Genomic DNA, 26,673 nt, shown 5'->3' with positions numbered 1-26,673 from the left:
TTCATCTATCTATCTTCCTGTTCATCTATAAAGACAAACCATTCTGGTGATATCTGGAGACTGAATATGGTATATAACTGTAATCATTTATAACACAGGGAAAATTCATCCGAATCCACTTTGGGGCCACCGGAAAATTGTCCTCGGCAGATATTGAAACATGTAAGAAGTAAACTATTATATCATTATTATTAATATTATGATCAGGTCTTTTTATGAGCAATACTGTTAAAAGGCTATTCCCAACACCAAAACTTAACCCCTATCGTCTGGAAATAACAAGCTGATTGTCGGGGGTCCAACTACTGGGACCCCCACAATCCTGAGAACCCATGAATGAATGAATGAATGAATGAATGAATGAATGAATGAAAAGCAGTGTGTGTGGGGCAAGTTCTCTGTTCTCTATGGGGCTTTTGTCCCAGAGGTCATACCTCCCCCTTTTACCTAAGTATCCTCTATCCTGTGGATATCTTTTAGATTGTGGGTAACTTTTGGGGTTGGGTATTTAATCATTATAAAATAGTTATACAATATTTTATTAATGATTCATAAATAGCTTTTTTATTGTTCAGAATTATCTCTATAATGTATTATGTATTGTGTCATATTAGTATTACTATCTATATTTATATTATATTTATAATATTTTTTTTTGTTCTATCCTAAGTATTACAAAGGTTCTTTTCACACTGCATACACCTTCTATCAGAGGTAAACATCAGGTGGATCTCTCCATCTATATCGCTAATAGATGGCTCCAATATCTGCCACTATACAACTGACATACGTCACCCGTGGGGTGTGTACAGCACTTTATACATTTAGCTATGCCATTTCACACCAAGGGTGAACTCAATATAATGATTCAGTGGGAAAACATGCACCATGGATGGCATCATTAGAAAGTTCCTACTATTTACAGACTGAGGGGGAGATTTATCAAAACCTGTGCAGAGGAAAAGTTGATCAGTTGCCCATAGCAACCAATCAGATCGCTTCGTTCATTTTTGAAAAGGCTTCTGAAAAAAGAAAGAAGCGATCTGATTGGTTGCTATGGGCAAGTCTTAAACATTTCCTCTGCATAGGTCTAGATAAATCTCCTCCTGAGACCCTACATACATTATATAGGATTTCTTATAAAGGATTACTCAAACACAAGTGCAATATATTCCTCTGATGTTAGCTCATGGTTCTCTTTTTCTATATGTGTTAATGTCAGATTTGTTGGAGAAGTCCCGAGTGACCTTCCAGCTCCCCAGTGAACGCAGCTACCATATCTTTTACCAGATCCAGTCCAACAAGAAGCCTGAGATTTTAGGTAAGTTGTCATTATTCCGAGTAGCGTCAGTGCTCAGATGTGGGGTAACATTTCATGGCCACAACACTGGTTTATGCCCTTTTTCTTTCTAGAAATGCTACTGATTACAACCAATCCCTATGACTATCATTATACGAGTATGGGGGAAATCTCGGTGAAAAGTATAGATGATAAAGCAGAACTTATGGCTACAGATGTGAGTGCAAATGAACAAGAGGGATATCTTATTTCATTCACATTCTCGGCTGCATCAACAATTCTGTAACCTATCACAATGTGGAGATGGTGGTTTACCAATGTAAAGGTGCCCATACCTTAAGACTAAAATCAGCAAAACCTGTCACCTTTGGCGGGTTTATCCGACTGTCTAGGGTGTATGACTGCCTCCTAACAGATGTTGGTGGAAAGTAAGGTCAGGTGTGTTTTCTCCTCCTGACCATCTTGTTCTCTGAGGAAATAGCTGCTGCAAGAGTTTTCTGGCTGCAGCTTATCCCTCCCCATAAAGGAAATATGAATGTTTGGCTGTGCCGAATGTTAAAGTGTATGGGGATGTTGGGAGAGATAACTGTCAACTGAATAAATGATTGGCAGTTATTGGAACTGTAAGGCTGGTCATACACATAAGACCAATTGTTTGGCCAATAGCTATCTTTCCTGAACCTCTCATGCACTTAAACATTCAACTTGTGTGTTCTGAATGAGGATGGGAGAAAAATCTGTGCCTATCCCCTCCAGACTTCTCTGTTCTCCTAAAGACTCATATGACCTATCTAGACCCCTCTGTTTTATCCAGACCCCTCTGTCCTCTTCCAAACTATTCTGTCCCCTCCTCTAAACCTTTGTTTCCTCCAGACTACTTTGTTCTCTCCAAACTTCTGTTCCCTCCAGACTCGTCTATCCCCTCCTCCAAGCATCTTTGTCCCTTCCAGACTACTCTGTCCCCTGCTCTAGATCCCTCTGTTCCTCTACCACAAAATATTCTATCCTTGTCCAGATCTCTCTGTTTTCCGTCCCCTCCAGACTCATCTGTTACTTCCAGACTCTTCTGTCCTCTCCAGAATAGCTTGACCAGATAGCTGATACATAGCCATAGGACATGTCCACTGAATGTACATTATTCCTATTATTACATCCATAATTTGAGTTGTCCTTTTAGGAAGCCATAGACATTCTAGGCTTTAACCAAGAAGAGAAAATGGGTATCTATAAGCTGACAGGTGCTGTCATGCACTATGGCAACATGAAGTTCAAGCAGAAACCTCGTGAGGACCAAGCAGAGCCTGATAGCACAGAAGGTAAGAGGTTTGTGTGATGTATTGGGAGCCTGGCAAGGTTTGGTCATGGAAACTTGTAAATACTTCAACCAACAGGGCCCATAAAGTTCTCAAAATGATGAGCTAATATGTTGAGACTACTCACGGGACCAAGATTTGGACCCAATAAAGTTAACCTGATCAACTAAAGCTTTTGAGCTTCCTCACGCTGAAACTGTGCCAGTGCTAGAAGCACATTTGTGTTATTTGAGGTATAGGATGGAGGTACACAGCCTCTTATCTCAGTGTTGGATGTACACACTTGGAAACGTCAGGCAACCACCGTCTTATGTGCATGGGCCTCTTTTTTCATGGCATTATGTCTTCTTTTATTTTTATTGTAGACGCAGATAAAGTGGCTTACCTGATGGGTCTTAATTCCTCAGATCTGGTCAAATCTCTCTGTAATCCAAGGGTTAAAGTTGGAAATGAGTTTGTAACAAAAAGCCAAAATGTGCAGCAGGTAAGAGCAATGATCAGATTCTTATAGACTCAAGAATTACAAAGTTTTGAGGATAAGTTCCCATCTGTGTCACAACTAAAAAAAAATCTATTAAGTAGTTGGTTTTTTGTTAATATTGGAATAATAAAAGGCCACGAGGAACTGACAGATAATATTCCTCTCTTCAACTCAGGTCAACAACTCAGTAGGAGCTCTGGCCAGGTCTGTTTATGAAAAACTTTTCTTATGGATGGTGACTCGAATCAACCAGCAGCTTGACACAAAGCAATCCCGGCAATATTTTATTGGGGTGTTGGACATTGCTGGATTTGAGATCTTTGATGTAAGTGGTGGATTTCATGACGTTATTATATAGTACTTCATATATTTGCCCCATGTAATTATCATTTCTGTTTTTTGGGGGGGTCAGTTCAACACTTTCGAACAACTTTGTATCAACTTTACCAATGAGAAACTGCAACAGTTCTTCAATCACCACATGTTTGTTCTGGAACAAGAGGAGTACAAGAAGGAAGGAATCGAGTGGGAATTCATTGACTTCGGCATGGACCTGGCTGCCTGCATCCAACTTATCGAGAAGGTATACCTTTTTAGGGAACGTTCCCAGAAGTCAAGAGCAGAGATTGTCAAAATTAACGTTGAAAGAAAGTAGCGAATATATGACAATGATCCTTCTTTAATTTTTACTTTATCATTCCTTTAGCCAATGGGAATCTTTTCAATCCTCGAAGAGGAGTGTATGTTTCCAAAAGCTTCCGATACAACCTTTAAGAACAAACTTTATGATCAACATCTTGGAAAGTCACCTAATTTCCAAAAGCCTAAACCAGGCAAAGGGAAAGGGGAAGCTCACTTTTCTCTGGTGCATTACGCTGGTACAGTAGATTATAATGTCACTGGTTGGCTAGACAAGAACAAGGACCCGCTAAATGAGACTGTGGTGGGACTATACCAAAAGTCTTCCGTCAAGCTTCTTTGCATTCTCTTTTCCACCTTCTCTACAGAAGCAGGTAGATTTCAGGGTCAAAGGGAGATATTTATCAAAACCTGTCCAGAGGAAAAGTTGCTGAGTTGCCCATGGAAACCAATCAGATCGCTTCTTTTGTTTTTCAGAGACCTTTTAAAAAATGAAAAAAGCGATCTGATTGGTTGCTATGGGCAATTCAGCAACTTTTCCTATGGACAGGTTTTGATAAATCTCCCCCAAAGAGTTTATGAACAATAATATTACCATAGATTTTCACCCACAATCATTTTTATTTCTCTATCTAGCTGCAGCCAGTAAAGGAGGGAGCAAGAAAAAGGGGTCCTCTTTTCAGACTGTGTCAGCGATGTTCCGAGTACGACCACCAATCATTGTTCAAAAATGAAATATATTTTGTCCCCCCTAGAATATATTCCTTGATTTATGTTATTTGCAATATTGTAGGAAAATCTAAACAAACTGATGACTAACCTGAAGACCACTCATCCACACTTTGTCCGGTGTCTAATCCCCAACGAGACCAAGACTCCAGGTAAAATTTTTCTGTGACTGAAGTCATTGGAAATGGAGATGGCTCAGATCCTAACATCAGTGCTCCTCATGACAAGACTTACTGTTCTGCACTATGATTGTTACTTGTGGAAAGGGTAACCTGTGGGCTGGCATAAAAAAAAACATGAAGGGTGACTTGTCTGACTACCATAACATAGCTGGAAACACATGCAGTGGGACACTGCCCATTGTTTCTGATCATCAAATTAGGATGTAGACAATGACGTGTACGGAGAACCCACTCAATGACATTATGACAACCCTAAATTATTAAAACCCCAAGAAAGGAAGTATTGTTATTGGGACATTGATACAGAAAGCATTTCTAATCCTGTACCCTAAAGATCTAGGTTTGTCTTTTCAGGGGAGATGGATAACCACCTTGTCATCCACCAGCTGCGATGCAATGGGGTACTGGAAGGAATTCGAATTTGTCGAAAGGGCTTTCCAAGCAGAATTCACTATGGGGACTTCAAGCAACGGTAAAAACAAAAGGCTTTGTTAACTTTGAGGGAAATCGTTTATGTGTTTTGCAGACCTACTGCATTACCTCTAAGATACTGGCCCCAACCAGACAAGACCATCAGATCGAGATCATTTTTATTTTATGATAGATCACACCACAAAACGTAAAATCTACAGCCAAGTGGCAGCTGTGGCACCTGCTATGGGGTCCATTAGAAAAGAAGCCAGGCTGACCCCACGCCCCATATCTTAGAGGTCAAATAATAAAAAAAGTTTTTTTATTTCCATGCCAGGTATAAGGTCCTGAACGCCAGTGCCATTCCTGATGGGCACTTTATTGACAGCAAGAAGGCATGTGAAAACCTGCTCAGGTCCATTGATATTGATCATACCCAGTATAAATTTGGCCACACAAAGGTTTGTATGATCATGAAGCAAGAATTAAGAGGGTTAATACCACAGCTACGCCCATGTCCTCTGCACATTGCTGGGTATTTGCTACAGTTGTATCCAGCATTTACAGCTTACAGCTCATGTTGTAGTGAACCTTCAGGACGTATCGTAGATTTGCACTGCGTCTGTGTTTAGTGTTCAAATGATGGACTAAAACATTGTAACAGACCCTCAAATGTATGTGTGCAGGACCAGGTCATGGCGGATTATAATTTTCTGAATATGAATAATGTGTACATCTTTTGTTCAAGGTCTTCTTCAAGGCAGGTCTTCTAGGTGTATTAGAAGAAATGAGAGATGAACGTCTGGCTCAGCTGATCACGCGCACCCAGGCCATCTGCAGAGGATACCTCATGAGAGAGGAATTCAAGAAAATGGTGGAAAGAAGGTAAAATAAACATTTTTAAAGTTTGTTTTCCTTTTAAAAATTATACTTTTATATTTAGTCTGCTAGAGATCTGTGCCATAGATCAGGTAGTATAGCAGTTGTCTATCGGGATGGCAATGGAAACAACATGGCTGTATGATATGGCATTGACTGGTGCAATTGTATGGTGATGTGCTAGGTGCTATTATTTGAGCACCACAGCTAGTGCTACAATCCTACATAGACTGCACTCGGGAGGTCTTCAGTCCGGTAACTTTTGCCACATTTTGTTCTGTTGCTCCTTGTGTTTCCCATCATTTTGCCCTCAATGCTTCATAATGACAAAGAGTTCACAGAATGTTACAAATCTTTACACATTTATTGTGGAGATAAAACTATAATCTTGCAGTGACTTAAGTATTCATACTCTTTAATCAGAACTTAGTTGAAGCACCTTTGGCAGTGATTCCAGCCTTCAGTCTTCATGGGAATGAGGCCACAAGGTTTACATACCTGGATTTGTAGATTTTCTGCCATTCTCATCTACAGATCTTCTCAAGCTCTGTCAGGTTGGATGGAGACCGTCAGTGGAAGCCATTCTGAGGTCTCTCCAGAGATGCACCACTGGTTTCAGACTCTGGCTTGGCCACTCAAGGACATTCCCAGAGTTGTCCATAAGCGGCTCCTGTGTTGTCATAGTTGTGTGCTTAGGGTCATTGTCTTGTTGGAAGGTGAGCCTTCAACCCAGTCTGAGGTCCGGAGCATCCTGGTTCAGGTTTTCATTAAGAACACCTCTGCCCACCATGCTTCACTGTAGGGATGGTATTGGGAAGGTGATGGTCAGTGCCTGGACATGATTCTGCCCCCACCATGATCACTGTAGGGATGGTATTGGGCAGGTGATGAGCAGTACCTGGTTTCCCCCAGACATGATGCTGCCCCCACCATGATCACTTTAGGGATTGTATTGGGCAGGTGCTTGGCAGTGCCTGGTTTCCTTCAGACATGATGCTGCCCCCACCATGATCACTGTAGGGATGGTATTGGGCAGGTGATGGGCAGTACCTGGTTTCCTCCAGACATGATGCTGCCCCCACCATGATCACTGTACAGATGGTATTGGGCAGGTGATGGGCAGTGCCTGGTTATCCCCAGACATGATGCTGCCCCCACCATGACCACTGTAGGGATGGTATTGGACAGGTGATGACAGTGCCTGGTTTCCTTCAGACATGATGCTGCTCCCACCATGATCACTGTAGGGATGGTATTGGGCAGGTGATGGGCAGTGCCTGGTTTCCCCCAGACATGATGCTGCCCCCACCATGATCACTGTATGGATGGTATTGGACAGGTGGTGGGCAGTGCATGGTTTCCCCCAGACATGATGCTGACCCCACCATGATCACTGTAGGGATGGTACTGGGCAGGTGATGGGCAGTGCCTGGTTTCCTCCAGACATGATGCTGCCCCCACCATGATCACTGTAGGGATGGTATTGGGCAGGTGATGGGCAGTGCCTGGTTTCCTCCAGACATGATGCTGTCCCCGCCATGATCACTGTAGGGATGGTATTGGGCAGGTGATGGGCAGTGCCTGGCTTCCTCCAGACATGATGCTGCCCCCACCATGATCACTGTAGGGATGGTATTGGGCAGGTGATGGGCAGTACCTGGTTTCCCCCAGACATGATGCTGCCCCACCATGATCACTGTAGGGATGGTATTGGGCAGGTGATGGGCAGTGCCTGGTTTCCCCCAGACATGATGCTGCCCCCACCATGATCACTGTAGGGATGGTATTGGACAGGTGATGGGCAGTACCTGGTTTCCCCCAGACATGATGCTGCCCCACCATGATCACTGTAGAGACGGTATTGGGCAAGTGATGGGCAGTACCTGGTTTCCCCCAGACATGATGCTGCCCCCACCATGATCACTGTAGGGATGTATTGGGCAGGTGATGGGCAGTACCTGGTTTCCTCCAGACATGATGCTGCCCCCACCATGATCACTGTAGAGATGGTATTGGGCAGGTGATGGGCAGTGCCTGGTTTCCCCCAGACATGATGCTGCCCCACCATGATCACTGTAGTGATGGTGTTGGACAGGTGATGGGCAGTGCCTGGTTTTCTCCAGACATGGAACTTAGAATTTAATCCAAAAATTTCAATTTTGGTTTAATCAGACAATAGAATCTTATTCCTCACAGTCTAATCCTTTAGATGTTTTCTTTGTAAACTTCAGGCAGCTTTCATGCATCTGTTATTGAGGAGAAGCTTCTTCCTAGCCACTCTACCATTAAGCCCAGATAGTGGAGGCTGCAGTGATGGTTCTGGACCTTCTGCAAGTTTCTCCCATCTGCCACAGGATCTTTGGGGCTCCGCCAGAGTAACCATTGGGTTTTTGAGCACCTCTCTTACCAAGGCCCTTCTCCTCCTATTATTTAATTTGGTGGGGTGGCAGCTCTAAGAACAGTCCTGGTTTTTCCAACCTTTTTCTATGTAAGAATTATGGAGGCCACTGTGCTTTCAGTAAGGCAAAAATGGTTTTGTCCCCTTCTCCAGATCTGTGGCTACATTCTGTCTGAGAGCTCTACAGGAAGTTCTTTCCTCCTCATGGCTTGGTTTTTGCTCTAATAAACATTGACAGCATTGAGACCTTCTGCTTGCTCATTCTCATTATGGGTTATTGAGTGCCGAAAGATTTTTTTAATATTAAGCACAAGTTAGCAACATAACAAAATGGGAAAAATAAAAGTCTGAAGACTTTCAGAATGCAATGTATATTGCATTTATAGCTATAACTACACTGTACTGTAGAAGTTTAATGTTAAATAACTCATAGGAAATAGGACAGAAAAACACTGGACAGCAGAAAAAATTAAATTGTGTTATGTTCCTGACAGAGACGCCATCACAACGATTCAGTACAACATCCGATCGTTCATGAATGTCAAGCACTGGCCATGGATGAAATTGTTTTTTAAGATTAAACCTCTCCTGAAAAGTGCTGAGACAGAAAAAGAATTGCAAAACCTAAAGGAAGAAATGGATAAGATAAAGGAGGAACTGGCCAAGTCAGAAGCTCGAAGGAAAGATGTGGAGGAGAAACTGGTGTCTCTTACACAGGAGAAAAATGACCTGTTACTCCAAGTCCAATCGGTACGTCAACAATTCTGACCCAAAACAATCGGCACAAATTGTCGTTGTCAAGCTATGATGATCCTGAATTGCCCTCTTAGGCTCTAGTCACATATAGAGCTGCATTTAGAAGTCTGATGGTTACCTAATATCTTTGCTTTCATTATTTTTTGCATCTTATAAAATAGGAAAATCAGAATTTGTCTGATGCAGAGGAAAGATGTGATGAGCTGATCAAGACGAAGATCCAGATGGAGGCAAAAGTTAAGGAACTGATGGACAGGCTGGAAGATGAAGAGGAGATGAGCGCTGACCTCACAGCCAAGAGAAGGAAACTGGAAGACGAAACCAGCGAGCTGAAGAAGGACCTTGATGACCTGGAACTAACTTTGGCCAAGGTGGAAAAGGAGAAACATGCCACAGAAAATAAGGTCTGTAATATATCATAATTTTGTTATATAGGGGGTAGTATTATAGTAAATATATTCTTGTATATAGGAGCAGTATTATAGTAGATATATTCTTGTATATAGGAGCAGTATTATAGTAGTTATATTCTTGTATATAGGAGCAGTATTATAGTAGTTATATTCTTGTATATAGGAGCAGTATTATAGTAGTTATATTCTTGTATATAGGAGAAGTATTATAGTGGTTATATTCTTGTATATAGGGGCAGTATTATAGTAGTTATATTCTTGTATATAGGAGCAGTATTATAGTAGTTATATTCTTGTATATAGGAGCAGTATTATAGTAGTTATATTCTTGTATATAGGAGCAGTATTATAGTAGTTATATTCTTGTATATGGGAGCAGTATTATAGTAGATATATTCTTGTATATGGGAGCAGTATTATAGTGGTTATATTCTTGTATCTAGGGGGCAGTATCATAGTAGTTATATTTTTGTATATAGGGGGCCGTATTATAGCAGTTATATTCTTGTATATAGGAGCAGTATTATAGTAGTTATATTCTTGTATATAGGAGCAGTATTATAGTAGTTATATTCTTGTATATAGGAGCAGTATTATAGTAGTTGTATTCTTGTATATAGGAGCAGTATTATAGTAGTTATATTCTTGTATCTAGGGGGCAGTATTATAGAAGTTATATTCTTGTATATAGGGAGCAGTATTATAGCAGTTATATTCTTGTATTTAGGAGGCAGTATTATAGTAGTTCTATTCTTGTATATAGGATACAGTATTATAGCAGTTATATTCTTCTATATAGCAGCAGTATTATAGTAGTTCTATTCTTGTATATAGGAGCAGTATTATAGTAGTTATATTCTTGTATATAGGGGACAGTATTATAGTAATATTCTTGTATATAGGAGCAGTATTATAGTAGTTATATTCTTGTATATAGGATAAGTATTATAGTAGTTATATTCTTGTATATAGGAGCAGTATTATTGTAGGGGCAGTATTATAGTAGTTATATTCTTGTATATAGGAGCAGTATTATAGTAGTTATATTCTTGTATATAGAGGGCAGTATTATAGTAGTTATATTCTTGTATATAGGAGTAGTATTTTAGTAGTTATATTCTTGTACTAAGGGGCAGTTTTATAGTACTTATTGTTTCCCTTACACCTTAAGGTAGCTTATTTCTTATAGTAGTGCAATAATAAAGTATGAGATAACTTGTGGCATTTCCTTGACTCCTCCATTAATGATAATAAACCTCCTGTCATTTCACCAGGTGAAGAATCTGACTGAGGAGATGGCTGCATTGGATGAGAACATTGCCAAACTCAGCAAGGAGAAAAAGGCCATCCAAGAGGCTCATCAGCAAACGCTCGATGACCTACAGGCAGAAGAGGATAAAGTGAACAGTCTTACAAAAATGAAGATAAAACTGGAGCAACAAGTGGATGAAGTACGTTGGCCTAATGCCATGAAACAAATTCTTCATCTTCGAACTTGATTCTAACAGAGATATCAGAGAAGAATCATAGTTCAGACATTTTAATCCCTTTTTATAATTTTGAATCAGTTTTCATGTTCACAATAAACGTGACAGAATCTCTCTTATATTTCAGCTGGAAGCCGCTCTCGAGCAGGAGAAGAAAATCAGCGCTGACCTGGAAAGAAACAAAAGGAAATTGGAAGGGGATCTGAAGCTGAGCCAAGATACCATCATGGACCTTGAGAATGATAAAGTCAATTCAGAAGAAAAACTTAAAAAGTAATTAAAACAAACAAACCTTCCCATTGTAAAATAATCTATGTGTGGTCAAAATAGAGTTGGGTCCAACCTCCACCTCATTCTCATTGGTGTTGGAGAATTATCAAATGTACTATGCCAGAACCTTCATCTCTAGTTCAGTTTTTTTTACTACATTTGGATATGAATGGATTAGAAACCATTAACTTCCACTTCACCAATAATTTGGAATGTCTTTTTCCATCTTTTTTATCTATGTGATAACCAAGAAAGGATTTTGAAGTTGCCGAAACACAGAGGAGACTTGAGGATGAACAGATCTGTAATGTTCAACTGCAGAAGAAAATAAAGGAACTTCAGGTATCGTCACAGAAAAGAGTTGGATTTTGTAGGTTCTCCCACATGACTTCGATAAACCAATGCACCAGTCAAAAATTATTATTATTTTTTACCCAGTACAATTCACCCATCATTAACACCATGCCATGTCAGTACTCCTAATAGGGCAAGATGTGATAGGAGATAGTAAAAGTAAAAATGCACTTCAATACATAAGTATTGCAGTATCCTAGGCAGACTAAAATGTGTGTAAAAAGGTAAAAAAAAAATAGAAATTTAACTTCCCCCACCAATAAAAGTTCAAATCACACCCAAACTAACAAAACTACAAATAAAAAATGTTTTTATCGATAAAAAAATAGCATTATTTATCCTACAAGGTGAGTTCCATAAATAAAAAGAAGGCCATAATACATTTTTTTGTTCACCTCATATCCCAAAAATCAGGCGATGAAAGATCAAGAAGTCCCATCTATCCACAAAATGACTACAGCACACTGCAAAAAAAAAAAAAAGAGCCCTCGCGTAGATATGAAAATAAAAAATTACGGGGTCAGAAAAAGCTGAAAAAAATGTTTTTCAATCTTTCAAATGTAGTAAATCATAAAAACTATATAAAACAGGCATTTGTGTACTGATTCTTGTCACGATGCCGGCTGGCAGGAGGTGGATCCTCTGTGCCAGAGAGGGATAGCGAGGACCGTGCTAGTGGACCGGTTCTAAGACACTACAGGTTTTCACCAGAGCCCGCCGCAAAGCGGGATGGTCTTGCTGCGGCGGTAGTGACCAGGTCGTAACCACTAGCAACGGCTCACCTCTCTGGCTGCTGAAGATGCTGATGATGCTGAAGAAAGGCGAGGTACAAGGGAGTAGGCAGAAGCAAGGTCGGACGTAGCAGAAGGTCGAGGCAGGCAGCAAGGATCGTAGTCAGGGGCAACGGCAGGAGGTCAGGAACACGGACTAGGAACAGACAAGGGAACGCTTTCACTAGGCACTGAGGCAACAAGATCCGGCCAGGGAGTGCAAGGGAAGTGAGGTAATATAGGGAAGTGCACAGGTGATCACACTAATAGATAATTGGAAGATTGGGCCAGGCACCAACATTGGTGCACTGGCCCTTTAAATTGCAGAGACCCGGCGCGCGCGCGCCCTAGGGAGCGGGGCCGCGCGCGCCGGGACAGGACCGACGGAGAGCGAGTCAGGTACGGGGACCGGGGTGCGCATCGCGAGCGGGCGCCACCCGCATCGCGAATCGCACCCCGGCAGGAGGCGGGACCGCAGCGCACCCGGTCAGTGGATCTGACCGGGGCGCTGCAGCAACGGGGATGAGGCGAGCGCTCCGGGGAAGAACGGGGACCCGGAGCGCTCGGCGTAACAGTACCCCCCCCCTTGGGTCTCCCCCTCTTCTTGGGGCCAAAGAACCTGAGGAAAAAAAAATCAATTTTTCCGTGAAGAGGTCCGATGCACATTAGGAGGGGTTCTGTGCGGAAAGGCATGAGACCGTCCAATCTTTTATTGTAAATACAATAGATGTAGAGGGGTCTGGCGAGACTGGTCACAGGGACGTAGAACCTGTTGAAAAGAGAGGCCAAAAAAAATTTTCCTGCAGATCCGGAATCCAAGGGAACCATAGTAGAGAAGGAGAAGGTAGAGGCAGATATCCGTACAGACACAGTAAGGCGTGGAGAAGCAGAGTTGACATGAAGAACTGTGTCACCTTTGTGCGGAGTCAGCGTACGTCTTTCCAGGCGGGGAGGACGGATAGGACAATCCTTCAGGAAGTGTTCGGTACTGGCATAGTACAGGCAAAGATTCTCCATGCGGCGTCGTGTCCTCTCTTGAGGTGTCAAGCGAGACCGGTCAACTTGCATAGCCTCCGCGGCGGGAAGCACAGGAACGGATTGCAGAGGACCAGAGGAGAGAGGAGCCGGGGAGAAAAAACGCTTCGTGCGAACAAAGTCCATATCCAGGCGGAGCTCCAGACGCCATCCGGAAGAACGCATGTCAATGCGAGTGGCAAGATGAATGAGTTCATGTAGGTCAGCAGGAGTCTCTCGTGCGGCCAGAACATCTTTAATGTTGCTGGATAGGCCTTTTTTAAAGGTCGCGCAGAGAACCTCATTATTCCAGGACAACTCGTAGGCAAGAGCCCGGAACTGAATGGCGTACTCGCCAATGGAAGAAACACCCTGTTCCAGGTTCAGCAGGGCAATCTCGGCAGAAGAAGCTCGGGCAGGCTCCTCGAAGACACCACGGACCTCAGCGAAGAAGGACTGGACTGTGGCTGTGGCAGAATCATTGCGGTCCCCATCAAACTTGTCCGGCAGGGACAAGCAGGGGTTAGGAACGGCCGGTTGCTGCGGAGGAATTGCAGGAGCCGGCGGAGGAGATGGTTGTTGCAGCTGTAGCTGTGACTGAAGTTGCTGTACCTGCGGCAGCAGCTGCTGTGACTGAAGTTGCTGTATCTGCGGCAGCAGCTGCTGTAACTGTGAGTGAAGACGCTGTGTCTCGGAGATCAAGTATGCCAGCTGTTGATCTCGTTGGGCGATCTTTCCGCCAAATTTGTCCGGCAGGGACAAGCAGGGGTTAGGAACGGCCGGTTGCTGAGGAGGAGTTGCAGGAGCCGGCGGAGGAGATGGTAGTTGCAGCTGTAGCTGTTGCTGTATCTGCGGCTGCAGCTGCTGTATCTGTGACTGAATACGCAGTGCCTCGGAGGTCAAGTATGCCAGCTGTTGATCTCGTTGGGCGATCTTTAGGGCTAGCTGGGCGACCAGTGTAGGATCTTCAGCGGGATCCATGGCCGGATCTACTGTCACGATGCCGGCTGGCAGGAGGTGGATCCTCTGTGCCAGAGAGGGATAGCGAGGACCGTGCTAGTGGACCGGTTCTAAGACACTACAGGTTTTCACCAGAGCCCGCCGCAAAGCGGGATGGTCTTGCTGCGGCGGTAGTGACCAGGTCGTAACCACTAGCAACGGCTCACCTCTCTGGCTGCTGAAGATGCTGATGATGCTGAAGAAAGGCGAGGTACAAGGGAGTAGGCAGAAGCAAGGTCGGACGTAGCAGAAGGTCGAGGCAGGCAGCAAGGATCGTAGTCAGGGGCAACGGCAGGAGGTCAGGAACACGGACTAGGAACAGACAAGGGAACGCTTTCACTAGGCACTGAGGCAACAAGATCCGGCCAGGGAGTGCAAGGGAAGTGAGGTAATATAGGGAAGTGCACAGGTGATCACACTAATAGATAATTGGAAGATTGGGCCAGGCACCAACATTGGTGCACTGGCCCTTTAAATTGCAGAGACCCGGCGCGCGCGCGCCCTAGGGAGCGGGGCCGCGCGCGCCGGGACAGGACCGACGGAGAGCGAGTCAGGTACGGGGACCGGGGTGCGCATCGCGAGCGGGCGCCACCCGCATCGCGAATCGCACCCCGGCAGGAGGCGGGACCGCAGCGCACCCGGTCAGTGGATCTGACCGGGGCGCTGCAGCAACGGGGATGAGGCGAGCGCTCCGGGGAAGAACGGGGACCCGGAGCGCTCGGCGTAACAATTCTCAAAGTAAAGTTATCATGTTTGCTTCACCGTATGGTAAAAAAAATTGAATTTCAATTTTTTTTCCGTCTAATACATTATATGATAAAATGAAGGGTGCCATTACAAATTCTATCTTGCCCTAAATAGACGAGGGGCCTGAAATAAAGTAGCTTAGGCATTGTCTTAAACGTGTGCCTTTCACTAGGCTAATAATGAAGAACTACATGAAGAAATCGAATCAGAACGGGCAGCAAGGGCCAAGGTAGAGAAACAGCGGGCAGAACTGTCTAGAGAGTTAGAAGATATCAGCGAAAGGCTGGAAGAAGCTGGAGGAGTAAGTGCCGTTCAAGTTGAGATGAATAAGAAGAGGGAGGCAGAGTTCCACAAACTGCGTCGAGATCTAGAGGAAGCCACCTTACAGCATGAATCTGTCATGGCCACCCTCAGGAAAAAACAGGCAGACGGCATGGCCGAACTTGGAGAACACATCGAAAACCTTCAACGGGTAAAGCAAAAACTTGAGAAAGAGAAGATAGAGCTCAAGATGGAAGCAGATGACCTTGCAGGAAACATGGAGTCTGTCTCCAAGTCCAAGGTGAGATCATAACCTGATACTAACCGCACCGAATCAAAGGAAATCAACTTTACCAATGACCACAATGTTTAATGCTTAATCTTCCAACCCAAAAATGATGGTTACATTGGTTTATCAATTGGTTTATAATTTTGGAATATTTACTATTCCCAGTGTTGTGTGGCAAAACATTTTATGTAAATGATCATATTTTAGGCTAATCTAGAAAAGATGTGCCGACTCTTGGAGGACCAACTATACGAAATGAAGACTCAACATGAAGAAAACATCCGGCTTATCAATGACCTTACCACTCAAAATGCTCGTCTGCAGAATGAACATGGTTTGTATTCAGATGATTGTTTCTTCAACTTCACCAAATGCTTTCTAAAATCTCAGAAAAGCTTTCTCTAATGTTGAGGTTGATATTTTAGGAGGATTATCTCATTTGGTGGAAGAAAAAAAGGCTTTGATTTCTCAACTCAGTAGAGGCAAAATTACCTTTACTCAGCAGATTGAAGACTTTAGAAGACTCCTTGAAGAAGAAACTAAGGTAAAATGGCTTCTCTCGTCCCACAAGTTATTGACATGTCAAAACATGTGACATTAAAAAAATATTTTCTTTCAGGCAAAAAATGCCCTTGCACATGCTCTCCACTCTGCTCGTCATGACTGTGAACTTCTACGTGAACAATACGACGAGGAACAAGAAGCTAAAGCAGAGCTTCAACGTACATTGTCCAAAGCCAACAATGAAGTGGCCACGTGGAGAACTAAGTACGAGACAGATGCCATTCAAAGGACCGAGGAACTGGAAGAAGCAAAGTGAGCTATGACATTACCCATACTCAGATTATATACTTCTAAACATAAAGTTCTGATGTTCTGCAGCCTACTAATATGCTTTGCTATCTCTGACCACCCTTAAAGCTCAGGGTGTCTCCTCTATAAAACATTAGCGCTATTTATTTAAACTTTTGGCATGTTGGTTGGGGTCTCAGTGCTTAGACTCCCTAGAAATGATAGTTATAGCCAGGTGAAGTGCTCAGTCTGACTAATTACAGGAGACAGGCTCCATTATAGTCTGTCTGTAAAAATGTGTATTGTGATTGGCCAGATAAGTAAGGGAAGAGAAGTGCCCAGCTCTGGTCCGGCCTCCTAAGAGATAATCATAAATAGCTGTGCACCATGCAGGGAGGCTCAATAACAGCAGTGACAGCACATCAGTAGTTACATCACTTTGTCACCACTCAAAAGTGTTAGGGTCTATTCACATGGCGGAATTCCGCCTCAAATTAAAGGCCATAGTATGGGATTTCGCACTCTCATTCACACTTCTGAATTTCCACTTGAATGGAATGGGAGAGCGGAATCCCATACAAGTCTATAGGCTTTAATTTGAGGAGGAATTCTGCAAGCAGAAATTCCGCCATGTGAATAGACCGTTAGTATAACCATTGTGGGCTTTTAAAAATCTTTTCAAACAAAAGGTATGCTTTAAGGGTTTGTTACATTGTAACCAGTCAGACAATCCACTGTGGTAGCAGTACAAACCTTTTTACATTGCCATTAAAGTTTGCCACAATGTTCTAGTACAGGTACAAGCCTGGGGCCCAGTTTAGCTGCAAAGAGTCACCTAAACTGAACATACTGTAGCCAGATTTCAGCTGATATAGATCTGTAGAAGTTTTGAGCCACAGATATAAACATTTGCTGACAGTAAGCCAAGATCTTGAAAAGGTTTTTATTATCTAAAATGTTTTTGCTTTATTTTGTGACAGGAAGAAACTAGCTCAGCGTCTTCAGGAAGCCGAGGAGCACATAGAAGCCCTTAACTCTAAGTGTTCGTCTCTGGAGAAAACTAAGCAGAGACTACAAATGGAAGTGGAGGATGTGATGATGGACATAGAGAGGTCAAACGCTGCGGCTGCTGCTCTGGATAAGAAACAGAGGAACTTTGATAAGGTAAATATGTCTATATACCTGACCGCTACGATCTTTATGTCGATAGGTCTATGGATCTTTACTCCATGGATGTTGATCCTACAGGTTATAGGTGAATGGAAACAGAAGTGTGAAGAACACCAGGCAGACCTGGAGATATCCCAAAAAGAAGCAAGGAGTTTGAGCACAGAACTCTTTAAGTTGCAAAATGCATATGAAATCACCTTGGATCAACTTGAGACCATTAAACGAGAGAACAAAAATCTTCAGCGTAAGTTGTTGTCTTGCAGGGATGTATAGAAGGTCTACAGGAAAAATATCTTAGGTAACTCAATGTTTCTGTATTTTAATATAGAGGAAATATCGGACCTGACAGATCAGATTAGTGAAACAGGGAAGAGTGTTAGTGAACTGGAAAAAGCCAAAAAGCAGGTGGAGCAGGAGAAAGCTGACATACTCTCCGCTTTAGAGGAGGCTGAGGTATGTATGAAATGTGCCAAATAGTTATAGCAATTGGTTAAACCAATGGAATAATGTTGGGTTTTATTAAATTGGGTCCAGAAAATGCATAACCTTCAGCCCCACACAGGTGTTATTCCATTCCTCTCTCTCTTCCCTCCCTTCCCCTATATATTTATTTTTTATTTTTTTGGAAGGAAGGGTCAGATAGAAGGAAAATAAGGGTAAATTAAGGAATTTAATTAAATGTGTATAATACCATTAGATTTAGTTTTTGGAGCATAGGGAAAGATGGATACCTGGTTGTGACGGCAATGAAGGGTCAAATAGGGAACCAAATCTAAAAATGGAAAATTGTAAGAGGGGAGGGAGGTGGATTTATTTAGTACATGTGGAATATGTATAAAGGAAAAATGTTTTGTATTATGATAAATAAAATAAAGAAAGAAAAAAACAAAAAGAACTAGTCCTAAACTCTGATACACTCCAAGTAATGATTTGCAGATGGCGATGACTGCAGTGAACCCCATGGACCCTGTCAGGATTCAGGTGGCTACCTAACACTAATCCAAAAAACTTACTTCTTTAGGGAAGTCTTGAGCATGAAGGAGCAAAGGTGCTTCGTATCCAACTGGAGCTAAGCCAGGTGAAGTCTGAGGTGGACAGGAAAGTGGCTGAGAAAGATGAAGAGATTGACCAGCTTAAACGCAGCAGTCAGAGGACAATAGATGCCTTGAATGTAACTCTTGAGTCTGAAATAAGGAGCAGGAATGATGCTCTGAGGGCTAAGAAGAAAATGGAAGGAGACTTGAATGAAATGGAGATACAGCTAGGTCATACCAACCGGGTGGTAGCAGAGAGCCAAAAACAGCTTAAGGACCTTCAGGCTCAGCTCAAGGTCTGTTCCTACCACCAGTAATTCATCAGTCCATTTAAGTTTCTGTTGCTTTATTTCTTTGTCTTGCACTTTGATAACAAAGAAAAATGTGCAACTTTTTCTACACAGGAAGCCCAAATACAGCTAGATGATTTGGCTTGTGCAAATGATGACCTAAGAGAGCACTTGGGTGTGGTAGATCGAAGGAATCTCTTGCAGCAGACAGAAATTGAAGAGCTACGAAAGGCCCTAGAGCAGACTGAGAGAGTCCGAAAAGTGGCTGAGCAAGAACTCCTTGATGCTACGGAGAGGGTCCAGCTTCTACACACTCAAGTAATGTCCTTACATACCTAAAGACTGTTCAAAGGGGTTTCATGTTAGCCTTCTAACACATGGATAGTATGGACCTCCACCCAAAAAATAGAAGGGAGGGGGTGAACAAGCCTGGTCTTGGGATGTAGCGGTATGATGGAGCCTTCAAAGAAAACCTTTTGCAGCATTGCTACTAAAAATAGGCCCAATATCCAAAAAAGTAGAATAGACAAAGCACTCACATAGTCACTTACTTCATCTCAGGTTCAGCTCGGGATACCAGGTAACACCCTCTCTCTCTCTCTGTCTTTATCCGTTTTTCCTGTGCTGTACCTGAGATGAAATAAAGTAGATCCTTTTTATAAATTTGTATATGGTAAGTGAAGGAAGCTTTGCCGAGATCAATTGTCTTGAACCTTAATAATAGGCCATTGTGTGGTTTATTTTCATTTTCTTACACTCATTTCTAAACTTCTAATGCTTAGAACACCAGTCTGATCAATGCCAAGAAAAAGCTGGAAAGTGATGCAGCTCAGCTCCAGTCTGAAGTTGAAGATGCTATCCAGGAGCTAAGAAATGCAGAAGAAAAAGCTAAGAAGGCGATCATGGATGTAAGAATTTTATTTCATCTTCAATATTCTGAATTACAATAGAACTCGATGAATCATGGATGGTTTAATTGTTACCAATTGTTTCTTGTAATTAATTTAAGATTGGACAAAGGGTATGTTACTTTATCTTGAAAATCACTGGCTAACCAACCACAGACTTAAAGGGGTACTCCGCCCCTAGACATCTTATCTCCTATCCAGTGCAGCATTGTAGGCTTGTGACGTCACGGCCACGTCCCCTCAATGGAAGTCTATGGGAGGGAACTTGACAGACGTCACACCCCCTCCCATAGACTTGCACTGAGGGGGCGTGGTCATGACATCACAAGCGGGCAACGCCGTGATGGCACGAGCCTCCGCCCTGCATCACTAGTCATCAGGCATGGAGCGAAGTGCGCTCCGTGCACCAGATGTCTGGGGTGCCACAGCCGAGATTCCCGCTGGGAGTCCTTTGGATATGGGATAAGATGTCTAGGGGTGGAGTACCCCTTTAGGTTATGGTATGGTGCAAGGTTTATACATCTCATGCTTGATCAGAAGATTTTGCTTTCATTTTGATGTTGATGGGGGCTGTTTGCTATTATGATGGTTGGAAGATAAGGGCATTAATAGTAATTTCTATGCTCTATAAACCAAAAAAGTGCCCCTAAAGGACACTGTTTGGTTTTGTTTGATTAGTTGGTTTTGTAAACATGGCCGACACTGTAAATCCTGTAAAATCTTAAATCTAATATCGACCCATAAAGTAAGACACAATCCCCTGTTCTCCATCTTGACAAGGCGGCCATGATGGCCGAAGAGCTAAAGAAAGAACAGGACACCAGCGCCCATCTAGAAAGGATGAAAAAGAACATGGAGCAGTCTGTTAAGGATCTTCAACATCGACTGGATGAGGCTGAACAACTGGCATTGAAAGGGGGCAAGAAACAACTTCAGAAGCTGGAGGCCAGGGTGAGTACCACTGTTGGGAAGTAGCGAGAATTTACTAGAGGCATATTGTTGAAGCACATGTGTTTTGGACAGTAGCATAGGACAATATTACCTTCCCACTGTTTCCCTCACAACCACATATGGCCTCTGGTTTTCTCTGCGCCATTGTGTCAAACCAAAACTTGACTCTTTATGGACCTAAGCTGGACCTGCTACTGTATTTATATAATGGAAGACCCAACTGGAAAAGATGACTCAATTCGCATAGAATTTATACGCTATATGTAGACATTGCCAAGTCACTCAGGGGCAGTCTCTGGTACCCCCCACTCCGCAGTGAGTGCTACACAACTTTTCTCACTTCCATGAAGAGCATTCTGGAGTTTTATCTGGATGTTCTTCATGCTGCTTGTCAAATAAACTTGGCACTCAGAATTTGATGCAACGGATTTTATTGTAACAGTCCTTAAATAAATTGACTTTCGGTCCTACCAGGACCTTTCTCAAAATAATACAGGACTTGTGCAGAGGAGAATATAGTGAGAAGCAGCCAGATGCCCTGCATATGTGGTAAGTTGTAGCGCGACCGAAGCCACGAGACCGCTCCCGTGGCTTCGCTCACGCTACAACTTACCACATATGCACGGCATCTGGCTGCTTCTCAGTATCTTCTTCTACGCACCAGTCCTGTATTATTCTGAGGAAGGTCCTGGTAGGACCGAAACGTCAATTTATTTAAGGACTGTTACAATAAAATCCATTGTATCAAGCATTAAGAGAATTGGGATTCCTACTTGAGCACCTACTAGGAGGGAGTGCCATATCTTTTGCATATTGTTCTTCATGCTAGGCAGGCTCCTGAAACCAACATCCACCACTGCCTCATGCTGCAGACCCAACCTACTGTGAGCTCAATACAATCATTTAATGTCACATCCTGAAAAAAGCAGACTTGTTGGGCTAGGGGAACAGGAGAAACCATCTATTCCTTATTTGGGCCCAGTATCCTCGAATATATGGATATTCCCAGATTCTTACATAACTGTGACTAAACAGGAAATCTGGAAATCTGTATCTGAAAAATGAGTCTCCGACCGTAGAAAACCTAATTCATGTTACATTATTCCAGGTCCATGAACTAGAAAATGAACTGGAAGCAGAACAGAAACAAAGCAACGAGAACATAAAAACTTACCGCAAAGTGGAGCGGAAACTAAAAGAAGTGGCTTATCAGGTGAGGAATCGGGGCTCAGGTCACACATTGTCGCCATTTATAGAAAATGTTATTCTTATTATGCTATATGCACATTGGGTTGTTTATTATATGCATTACCATGGCTGTTTTATACTCCAGAGCTGCAGCCACAATCCTATTGGTTGTTCTTGGAAACAGTCAGTAGGCTGGACAGATGTCCCCTTGACTGAGCTCCTATAATACAGATCCCGTTTGCTGCAAATCAGCACTTCCCAGAATACAAATAACCTGGAGGGAAGCTCTGTGCAGATACTGAACCAGCAAGGAATGCTGGAAGATTTCAGCTCTGAAGCCTGTAGAATTGTTAGTGAAACTCTGGAGTATACTTAAGGTAAACATTTATCTTCTACAGTCAGAAGAAGACAAGAAGAACGTCCTGAGACTTCAAGACCTGGTAGATAAGCTACAAGCAAAGGTCAAGTCCTACAAGAGGCAGAGTGAGGAATCGGTGCGTATGCCAAATCCCCTTACATCACAGACCCATAGAATGTTCCATAGACACTTACAGGATCATTCTCTTATCTGCCTTTCTACAGGAGGAACAAACCAACGTTCACCTCTCAAAACTGAGGAAACTGCAGCACGAGCTGGATGAGGCCGAGGAGCGAGCGGACAACGCCGAATTCCAGCTCAACAAGCTACGAGCCAAAAGCCGTGACTTTCCTGGCAAGGTATTAATGGCTATATTTCAAGGACTGACATGGCTGATAACAGAGAACAATAGATTGTATTTACCTGTCCTTCAGACACCTCTCCCCAACCTGACATGGTCGATAACAGAGAACAATAGATTGTATTCACCTGTCCTTCAGACACCCCTCACCAACCTGACATGGTCGATAACAGAGAACAATCGATTGTATTCACCTGTCCTTCAGACTACCCTCCCCAACCTGACATGGTCGATAACAGAGAACAATAGATTGTATTCACCTGTCCTTCAGACACCTCTCCCCAGCCTGACATGGTCGATAACAGAGAACAATAGATATATTCACCTGTCCTTCAGACACCTCTCCCCAGCCTGACATGGTCGATAACAGAGAACAATAGATATATTCACCTGTCCTTCAGACATCTCTCCCCAGCCTGACATGGTCGATAACAGAGAACAATAGATTGGATTCCCCTGTCCTTCAGACACCTCTCCCCAGCCTGACATGGTCGATAACAGAGAACAATAGATATATTCACCTGTCCTTCAGACATCTCTCCCCAGCCTGACATGGTCGATAACAGAGAACAATAGATATATTCACCTGTCCTTCAGACATCTCTCCCCAGCCTGACATGGTCGATAACAGAGAACAATAGATTGGATTCACCTGTCCTTCAGACACCTCTCCCCAGCCTGACATGGTCGATAACAGAGAACAATAGATATATTCACCTGTCCTTCAGACATCTCTCCCCAGCCTGACATGGTCGATAACAGAGAACAATAGATATATTCACCTGTCCTTCAGACATCTCTCCCCAGCCTGACATGGTCGATAACAGAGAACAATAGATATATTCACCTGTCCTTCAGACATCTCTCCCCAGCCTGACATGGTCGATAACAGAGAACAATAGATATATTCACCTGTCCTTCAGACACCTCTCCCCAGCCTGACATGGTCGATAACAGAGAACAATAGATTGGATTCACCTGTCCTTCAGACACCTCTCCCCAGCCTGACATGGTCGATAACAGAGAACAATAGATATATTCACCTGTCCTTCAGACATCTCTCCCCAGCCTGACATGGTCGATAACAGAGAACAATAGATATATTCACCTGTCCTTCAGACATCTCTCCCCAGCCTGACATGGTCGATAACAGAGAACAATAGATATATTCACCTGTCCTTCAGACATCTCTCCCCAGCCTGACATGGTCGATAACAGAGAACAATAGATTGGATTCACCTGTCCTTCAGACACCTCTCCCCAGCCTGACATGGTCGATAACAGGGAGCTGTAGTTTATATTCATCTGTCCTAGTCAGCCTCTATTACTGCACTACTTCTTACAGCCAGCTCTACCCCTAGATGACTGCCAGCTAAGCTTCGCCGCCTCGCTTCACAGCTAAAAACCTAGCTTCGCCACTTTACTTAGGTCCCTTAAAGGGGTACTCCGGTGGTTAATTTTTTTGACTATATGGCATCTTCTTTGTAAGTTTAGTTTTGTTGCAATATACATGTGTTATATGTTTTGGCAGCATGTATGTGTTTTTCTTACCTGTTTGTTGGGCAGGAAGTTCTGTAGTTCTGAGGGTTTTCTTTTACTGTTGTCCACAGTTCTGAGTCTGTTGTGGACAAGATGTCACAGCTTTTTTTTTTTATTCTGTGTCTGCATGAGAGGAATAAGCCACGCCCCCTCATCTCATCCAGCTGAGTACACAGCTCCTCCCCTCCCCCTGCTCTGTATTCTAAGGACGCAGGTCTGCACAGGAGAAGGACCTCACAGAGAAGATAAGAATTATCTGAAGGGGAGGAGGAGAAGGTGCTGGGGATGTATGGACTGCAGGGGAAGAAATCTCATACTGGGAGTGATCTCTATGGGGGAGATTTATCAAAACCTGTGCAGAGGAAAACTTACCCAGTTGCCCATAGCAACCAATCAGATCACTTCTTTCATTTTTCACAGGCCTTTATAAAAATGAAAGCAGCAAGCTGACTGGTTGATATGGGCAACTGGGCAAGTTTTCCTCTGCACAGGTTTTGATAAATCTCCCCCTATATGTGAAGGGGGAGGGGGGGACTCCTGAATGACACATGCTGGGAGTTGTAGTCCCTGTTGAGTGTGTGTATGCTATTGTTTACAAACCAGTGTGCCTCCAGCTGTTGCAAAACTACAACTCCCAGCATGCCCTGACAGACTTTGGGCATGCTTGGAGTTGTAGATTTGCAACAGCTGGAGGTACACTGGTTGGGAAACACTGTTTTAGCCTATTCAGCATACATATCATGTTACACCAGTGTTTCCCAACCAGTGTACCTCCCGCTGTTGCAAAACTACGACTCCTAGCATGCCCAAAGGCTGTCAGGGCATCCTGGGAGTTGTAGTTTTGCAACACCTGGAGGCACCCTGGTTGGGAAACACTAGTGTATGCCCTATAGAGGTGTGGTGAACTACAACCCCCAGGAGACTACAGAGGCAGCATGCTGGTGTTATACCACAGACTGAAGACTCCTGAATGACACATGCTGGGAGTTGTAGTCCCTTTAGTGTGTGTATGACAGTGTATCCTAACAAAGGCTGATTATATTAGTGAGCTGTGTATAAGGGGGCCGACCCGGGAAAATAGTAGGATGGGTAAAGGGCGGAACAAACAAACAAAAAAAAAAAAGGACCCGCCCCAAACCAGCAAGGCATGTGGCATGCTGGGATTTGTAGTTTTCAGCACAGCAAGAAACAGGAAATAGAAGCAAAGATAGGAAAACAAAGTGGGGGATAAAAAGACAACAAAGAACAGAAATAGAGTCACCTAAACAACAAGAATAGAAATGAAACAAAAGAAAGAGGGTAAGTCAAAAACGGAAAAACACGTTGACCACTGGAGTACCCCTTTAAGGGAGTATTCCAGAATAAAATGTTTATCACCTATTGACAAGACAGGGGATAATGTTAGATGGTTAGTACTGCAATCACGTGGAACCCCGAGTTGCCTCCTCCTATTTGCATGAGAACAAGAAGGGGCATAAGCATTAGCTGAGCATGAGCAGTGGTTAAGCATGATTGGTGGTTGAGCATAAGCAGTGATTAGACATGAGTGGTGTTTGAGCATGAACAGTGGTTAAAGGGGTTGTGCGCTGCCCTGCCTTTCAGAGCGTCCGGAAGTTCATTACTCCTAACGCTGTGTGCAGGCTTCCGTGTTCGCGGCCACCCCCTCGTGACGTCATGCCCGGCCCCTCGGGCGGTGGTTGAGCAGTGGTTGAGCATGAGCAATGGTTAAGTATGAGTGGTGGTTAAGCATAAACAGTGGTTATACACGAATGATGGTTGAGCATAAGCATTGTTTAGGCCTGAACAATGGTTGAGCATGAGTGGTGGTTAAGCAAGAGCTGTGGTTGAGAGTGAGAGGGGGTTAAGCATAAGCGGTGTTGAGCATGAGCGGTGGTTGAGCATGAGCGGTGGTTGAGCATGAGCGGTGGTTAAACATAAGTGGTGGTTGAGTTTAAGTGGTGGTTAAGCATTAGCGTTAGTTGTGCAAAAGAAGTGGTTGACCAGGAGCGGTGGTTGAGCATAAGTGGTGGTTAAGCATTAGTAGTAGTTGTGTAGCAGTGGTTGACCAGGTGTGGTGATTGAGCATGAGGTGGTTAATAGTGATTAGCAGCATAGGCCATATTCAAATTCGCTATATTTCATGAATATATGGACGAATATTCGTCCTATGTTCGCGAATTTCGTATATTCGTTCCCTTTTTTCCATGCAAAATTCGTAGTTAAATTCGTATAGTGCGCATGCGTAATTATATCTTTCAAATATCTGTGGGCAACTTTCCTATTGGTTGCTAGGGATGTTGCTAACCACTGCCGACTGTATTTGCATCATTGGCCCACAAGCTAAAAGAAGGGAGGGATCAGTGTCCTCTGGAAGTGCCGATATTCGCTAA

At 43.4% G+C, this 26,673-nt stretch overlaps 1 protein-coding gene and 1 long non-coding RNA gene across 4 annotated transcripts in view; one reads left to right on the top strand and one right to left on the bottom strand.

The window, feature by feature from the left end:
* Nucleotides 1–26,673, bottom strand: part of LOC130297757 (uncharacterized) — a 101,577-nt gene that overhangs the window by 49,950 nt on the left and 24,954 nt on the right. The window contains exons 1-2 of one of the 3 annotated variants that reach the window (XR_008849674.1): nucleotides 3,542–3,584; nucleotides 2,999–3,036 (exon numbers count right to left, since the gene is read on the bottom strand). The exons of the other annotated variants lie outside the window; for them this stretch is intronic. This is a non-coding gene — a long non-coding RNA (uncharacterized LOC130297757). Of the gene's footprint in view, nucleotides 1–2,998; nucleotides 3,037–3,541; nucleotides 3,585–26,673 lie in introns of those variants that run through there. 3 annotated transcript variants of the gene reach the window in all.
* The window catches only part of LOC130297751 (myosin-4-like), a 40,021-nt gene that overhangs the window by 10,610 nt on the left and 2,738 nt on the right, over nucleotides 1–26,673 (top strand). Inside the window, exons 7-38 of the mRNA XM_056550608.1 lie at nucleotides 99–162; nucleotides 1,223–1,321; nucleotides 1,414–1,517; nucleotides 2,478–2,616; nucleotides 2,979–3,097; nucleotides 3,270–3,419; nucleotides 3,507–3,677; nucleotides 3,801–4,107; nucleotides 4,370–4,437; nucleotides 4,527–4,614; nucleotides 4,999–5,116; nucleotides 5,393–5,516; nucleotides 5,804–5,940; nucleotides 8,827–9,082; nucleotides 9,250–9,492; nucleotides 10,776–10,952; nucleotides 11,116–11,261; nucleotides 11,510–11,600; nucleotides 15,315–15,704; nucleotides 15,900–16,026; nucleotides 16,118–16,236; nucleotides 16,312–16,508; nucleotides 17,465–17,648; nucleotides 17,733–17,898; nucleotides 17,983–18,107; nucleotides 18,676–18,984; nucleotides 19,093–19,296; nucleotides 19,761–19,886; nucleotides 20,667–20,837; nucleotides 21,946–22,050; nucleotides 22,424–22,519; nucleotides 22,608–22,742. Coding sequence (XP_056406583.1) covers nucleotides 99–162; nucleotides 1,223–1,321; nucleotides 1,414–1,517; nucleotides 2,478–2,616; nucleotides 2,979–3,097; nucleotides 3,270–3,419; nucleotides 3,507–3,677; nucleotides 3,801–4,107; nucleotides 4,370–4,437; nucleotides 4,527–4,614; nucleotides 4,999–5,116; nucleotides 5,393–5,516; nucleotides 5,804–5,940; nucleotides 8,827–9,082; nucleotides 9,250–9,492; nucleotides 10,776–10,952; nucleotides 11,116–11,261; nucleotides 11,510–11,600; nucleotides 15,315–15,704; nucleotides 15,900–16,026; nucleotides 16,118–16,236; nucleotides 16,312–16,508; nucleotides 17,465–17,648; nucleotides 17,733–17,898; nucleotides 17,983–18,107; nucleotides 18,676–18,984; nucleotides 19,093–19,296; nucleotides 19,761–19,886; nucleotides 20,667–20,837; nucleotides 21,946–22,050; nucleotides 22,424–22,519; nucleotides 22,608–22,742 — 5,055 coding nt within the window. The remainder of the gene's footprint in view (nucleotides 1–98; nucleotides 163–1,222; nucleotides 1,322–1,413; nucleotides 1,518–2,477; nucleotides 2,617–2,978; nucleotides 3,098–3,269; nucleotides 3,420–3,506; nucleotides 3,678–3,800; nucleotides 4,108–4,369; nucleotides 4,438–4,526; nucleotides 4,615–4,998; nucleotides 5,117–5,392; nucleotides 5,517–5,803; nucleotides 5,941–8,826; nucleotides 9,083–9,249; nucleotides 9,493–10,775; nucleotides 10,953–11,115; nucleotides 11,262–11,509; nucleotides 11,601–15,314; nucleotides 15,705–15,899; nucleotides 16,027–16,117; nucleotides 16,237–16,311; nucleotides 16,509–17,464; nucleotides 17,649–17,732; nucleotides 17,899–17,982; nucleotides 18,108–18,675; nucleotides 18,985–19,092; nucleotides 19,297–19,760; nucleotides 19,887–20,666; nucleotides 20,838–21,945; nucleotides 22,051–22,423; nucleotides 22,520–22,607; nucleotides 22,743–26,673) is intronic.

This window comes from Hyla sarda, chromosome 13 (assembly GCF_029499605.1).
Source record: "Hyla sarda isolate aHylSar1 chromosome 13, aHylSar1.hap1, whole genome shotgun sequence".
In the NCBI taxonomy this organism is placed as follows: Eukaryota; Metazoa; Chordata; class Amphibia; order Anura; family Hylidae; genus Hyla; species Hyla sarda.
Note: the sequence above shows the minus strand (reverse complement) of the source record. Positions and strands in the feature narration are given on the sequence as shown.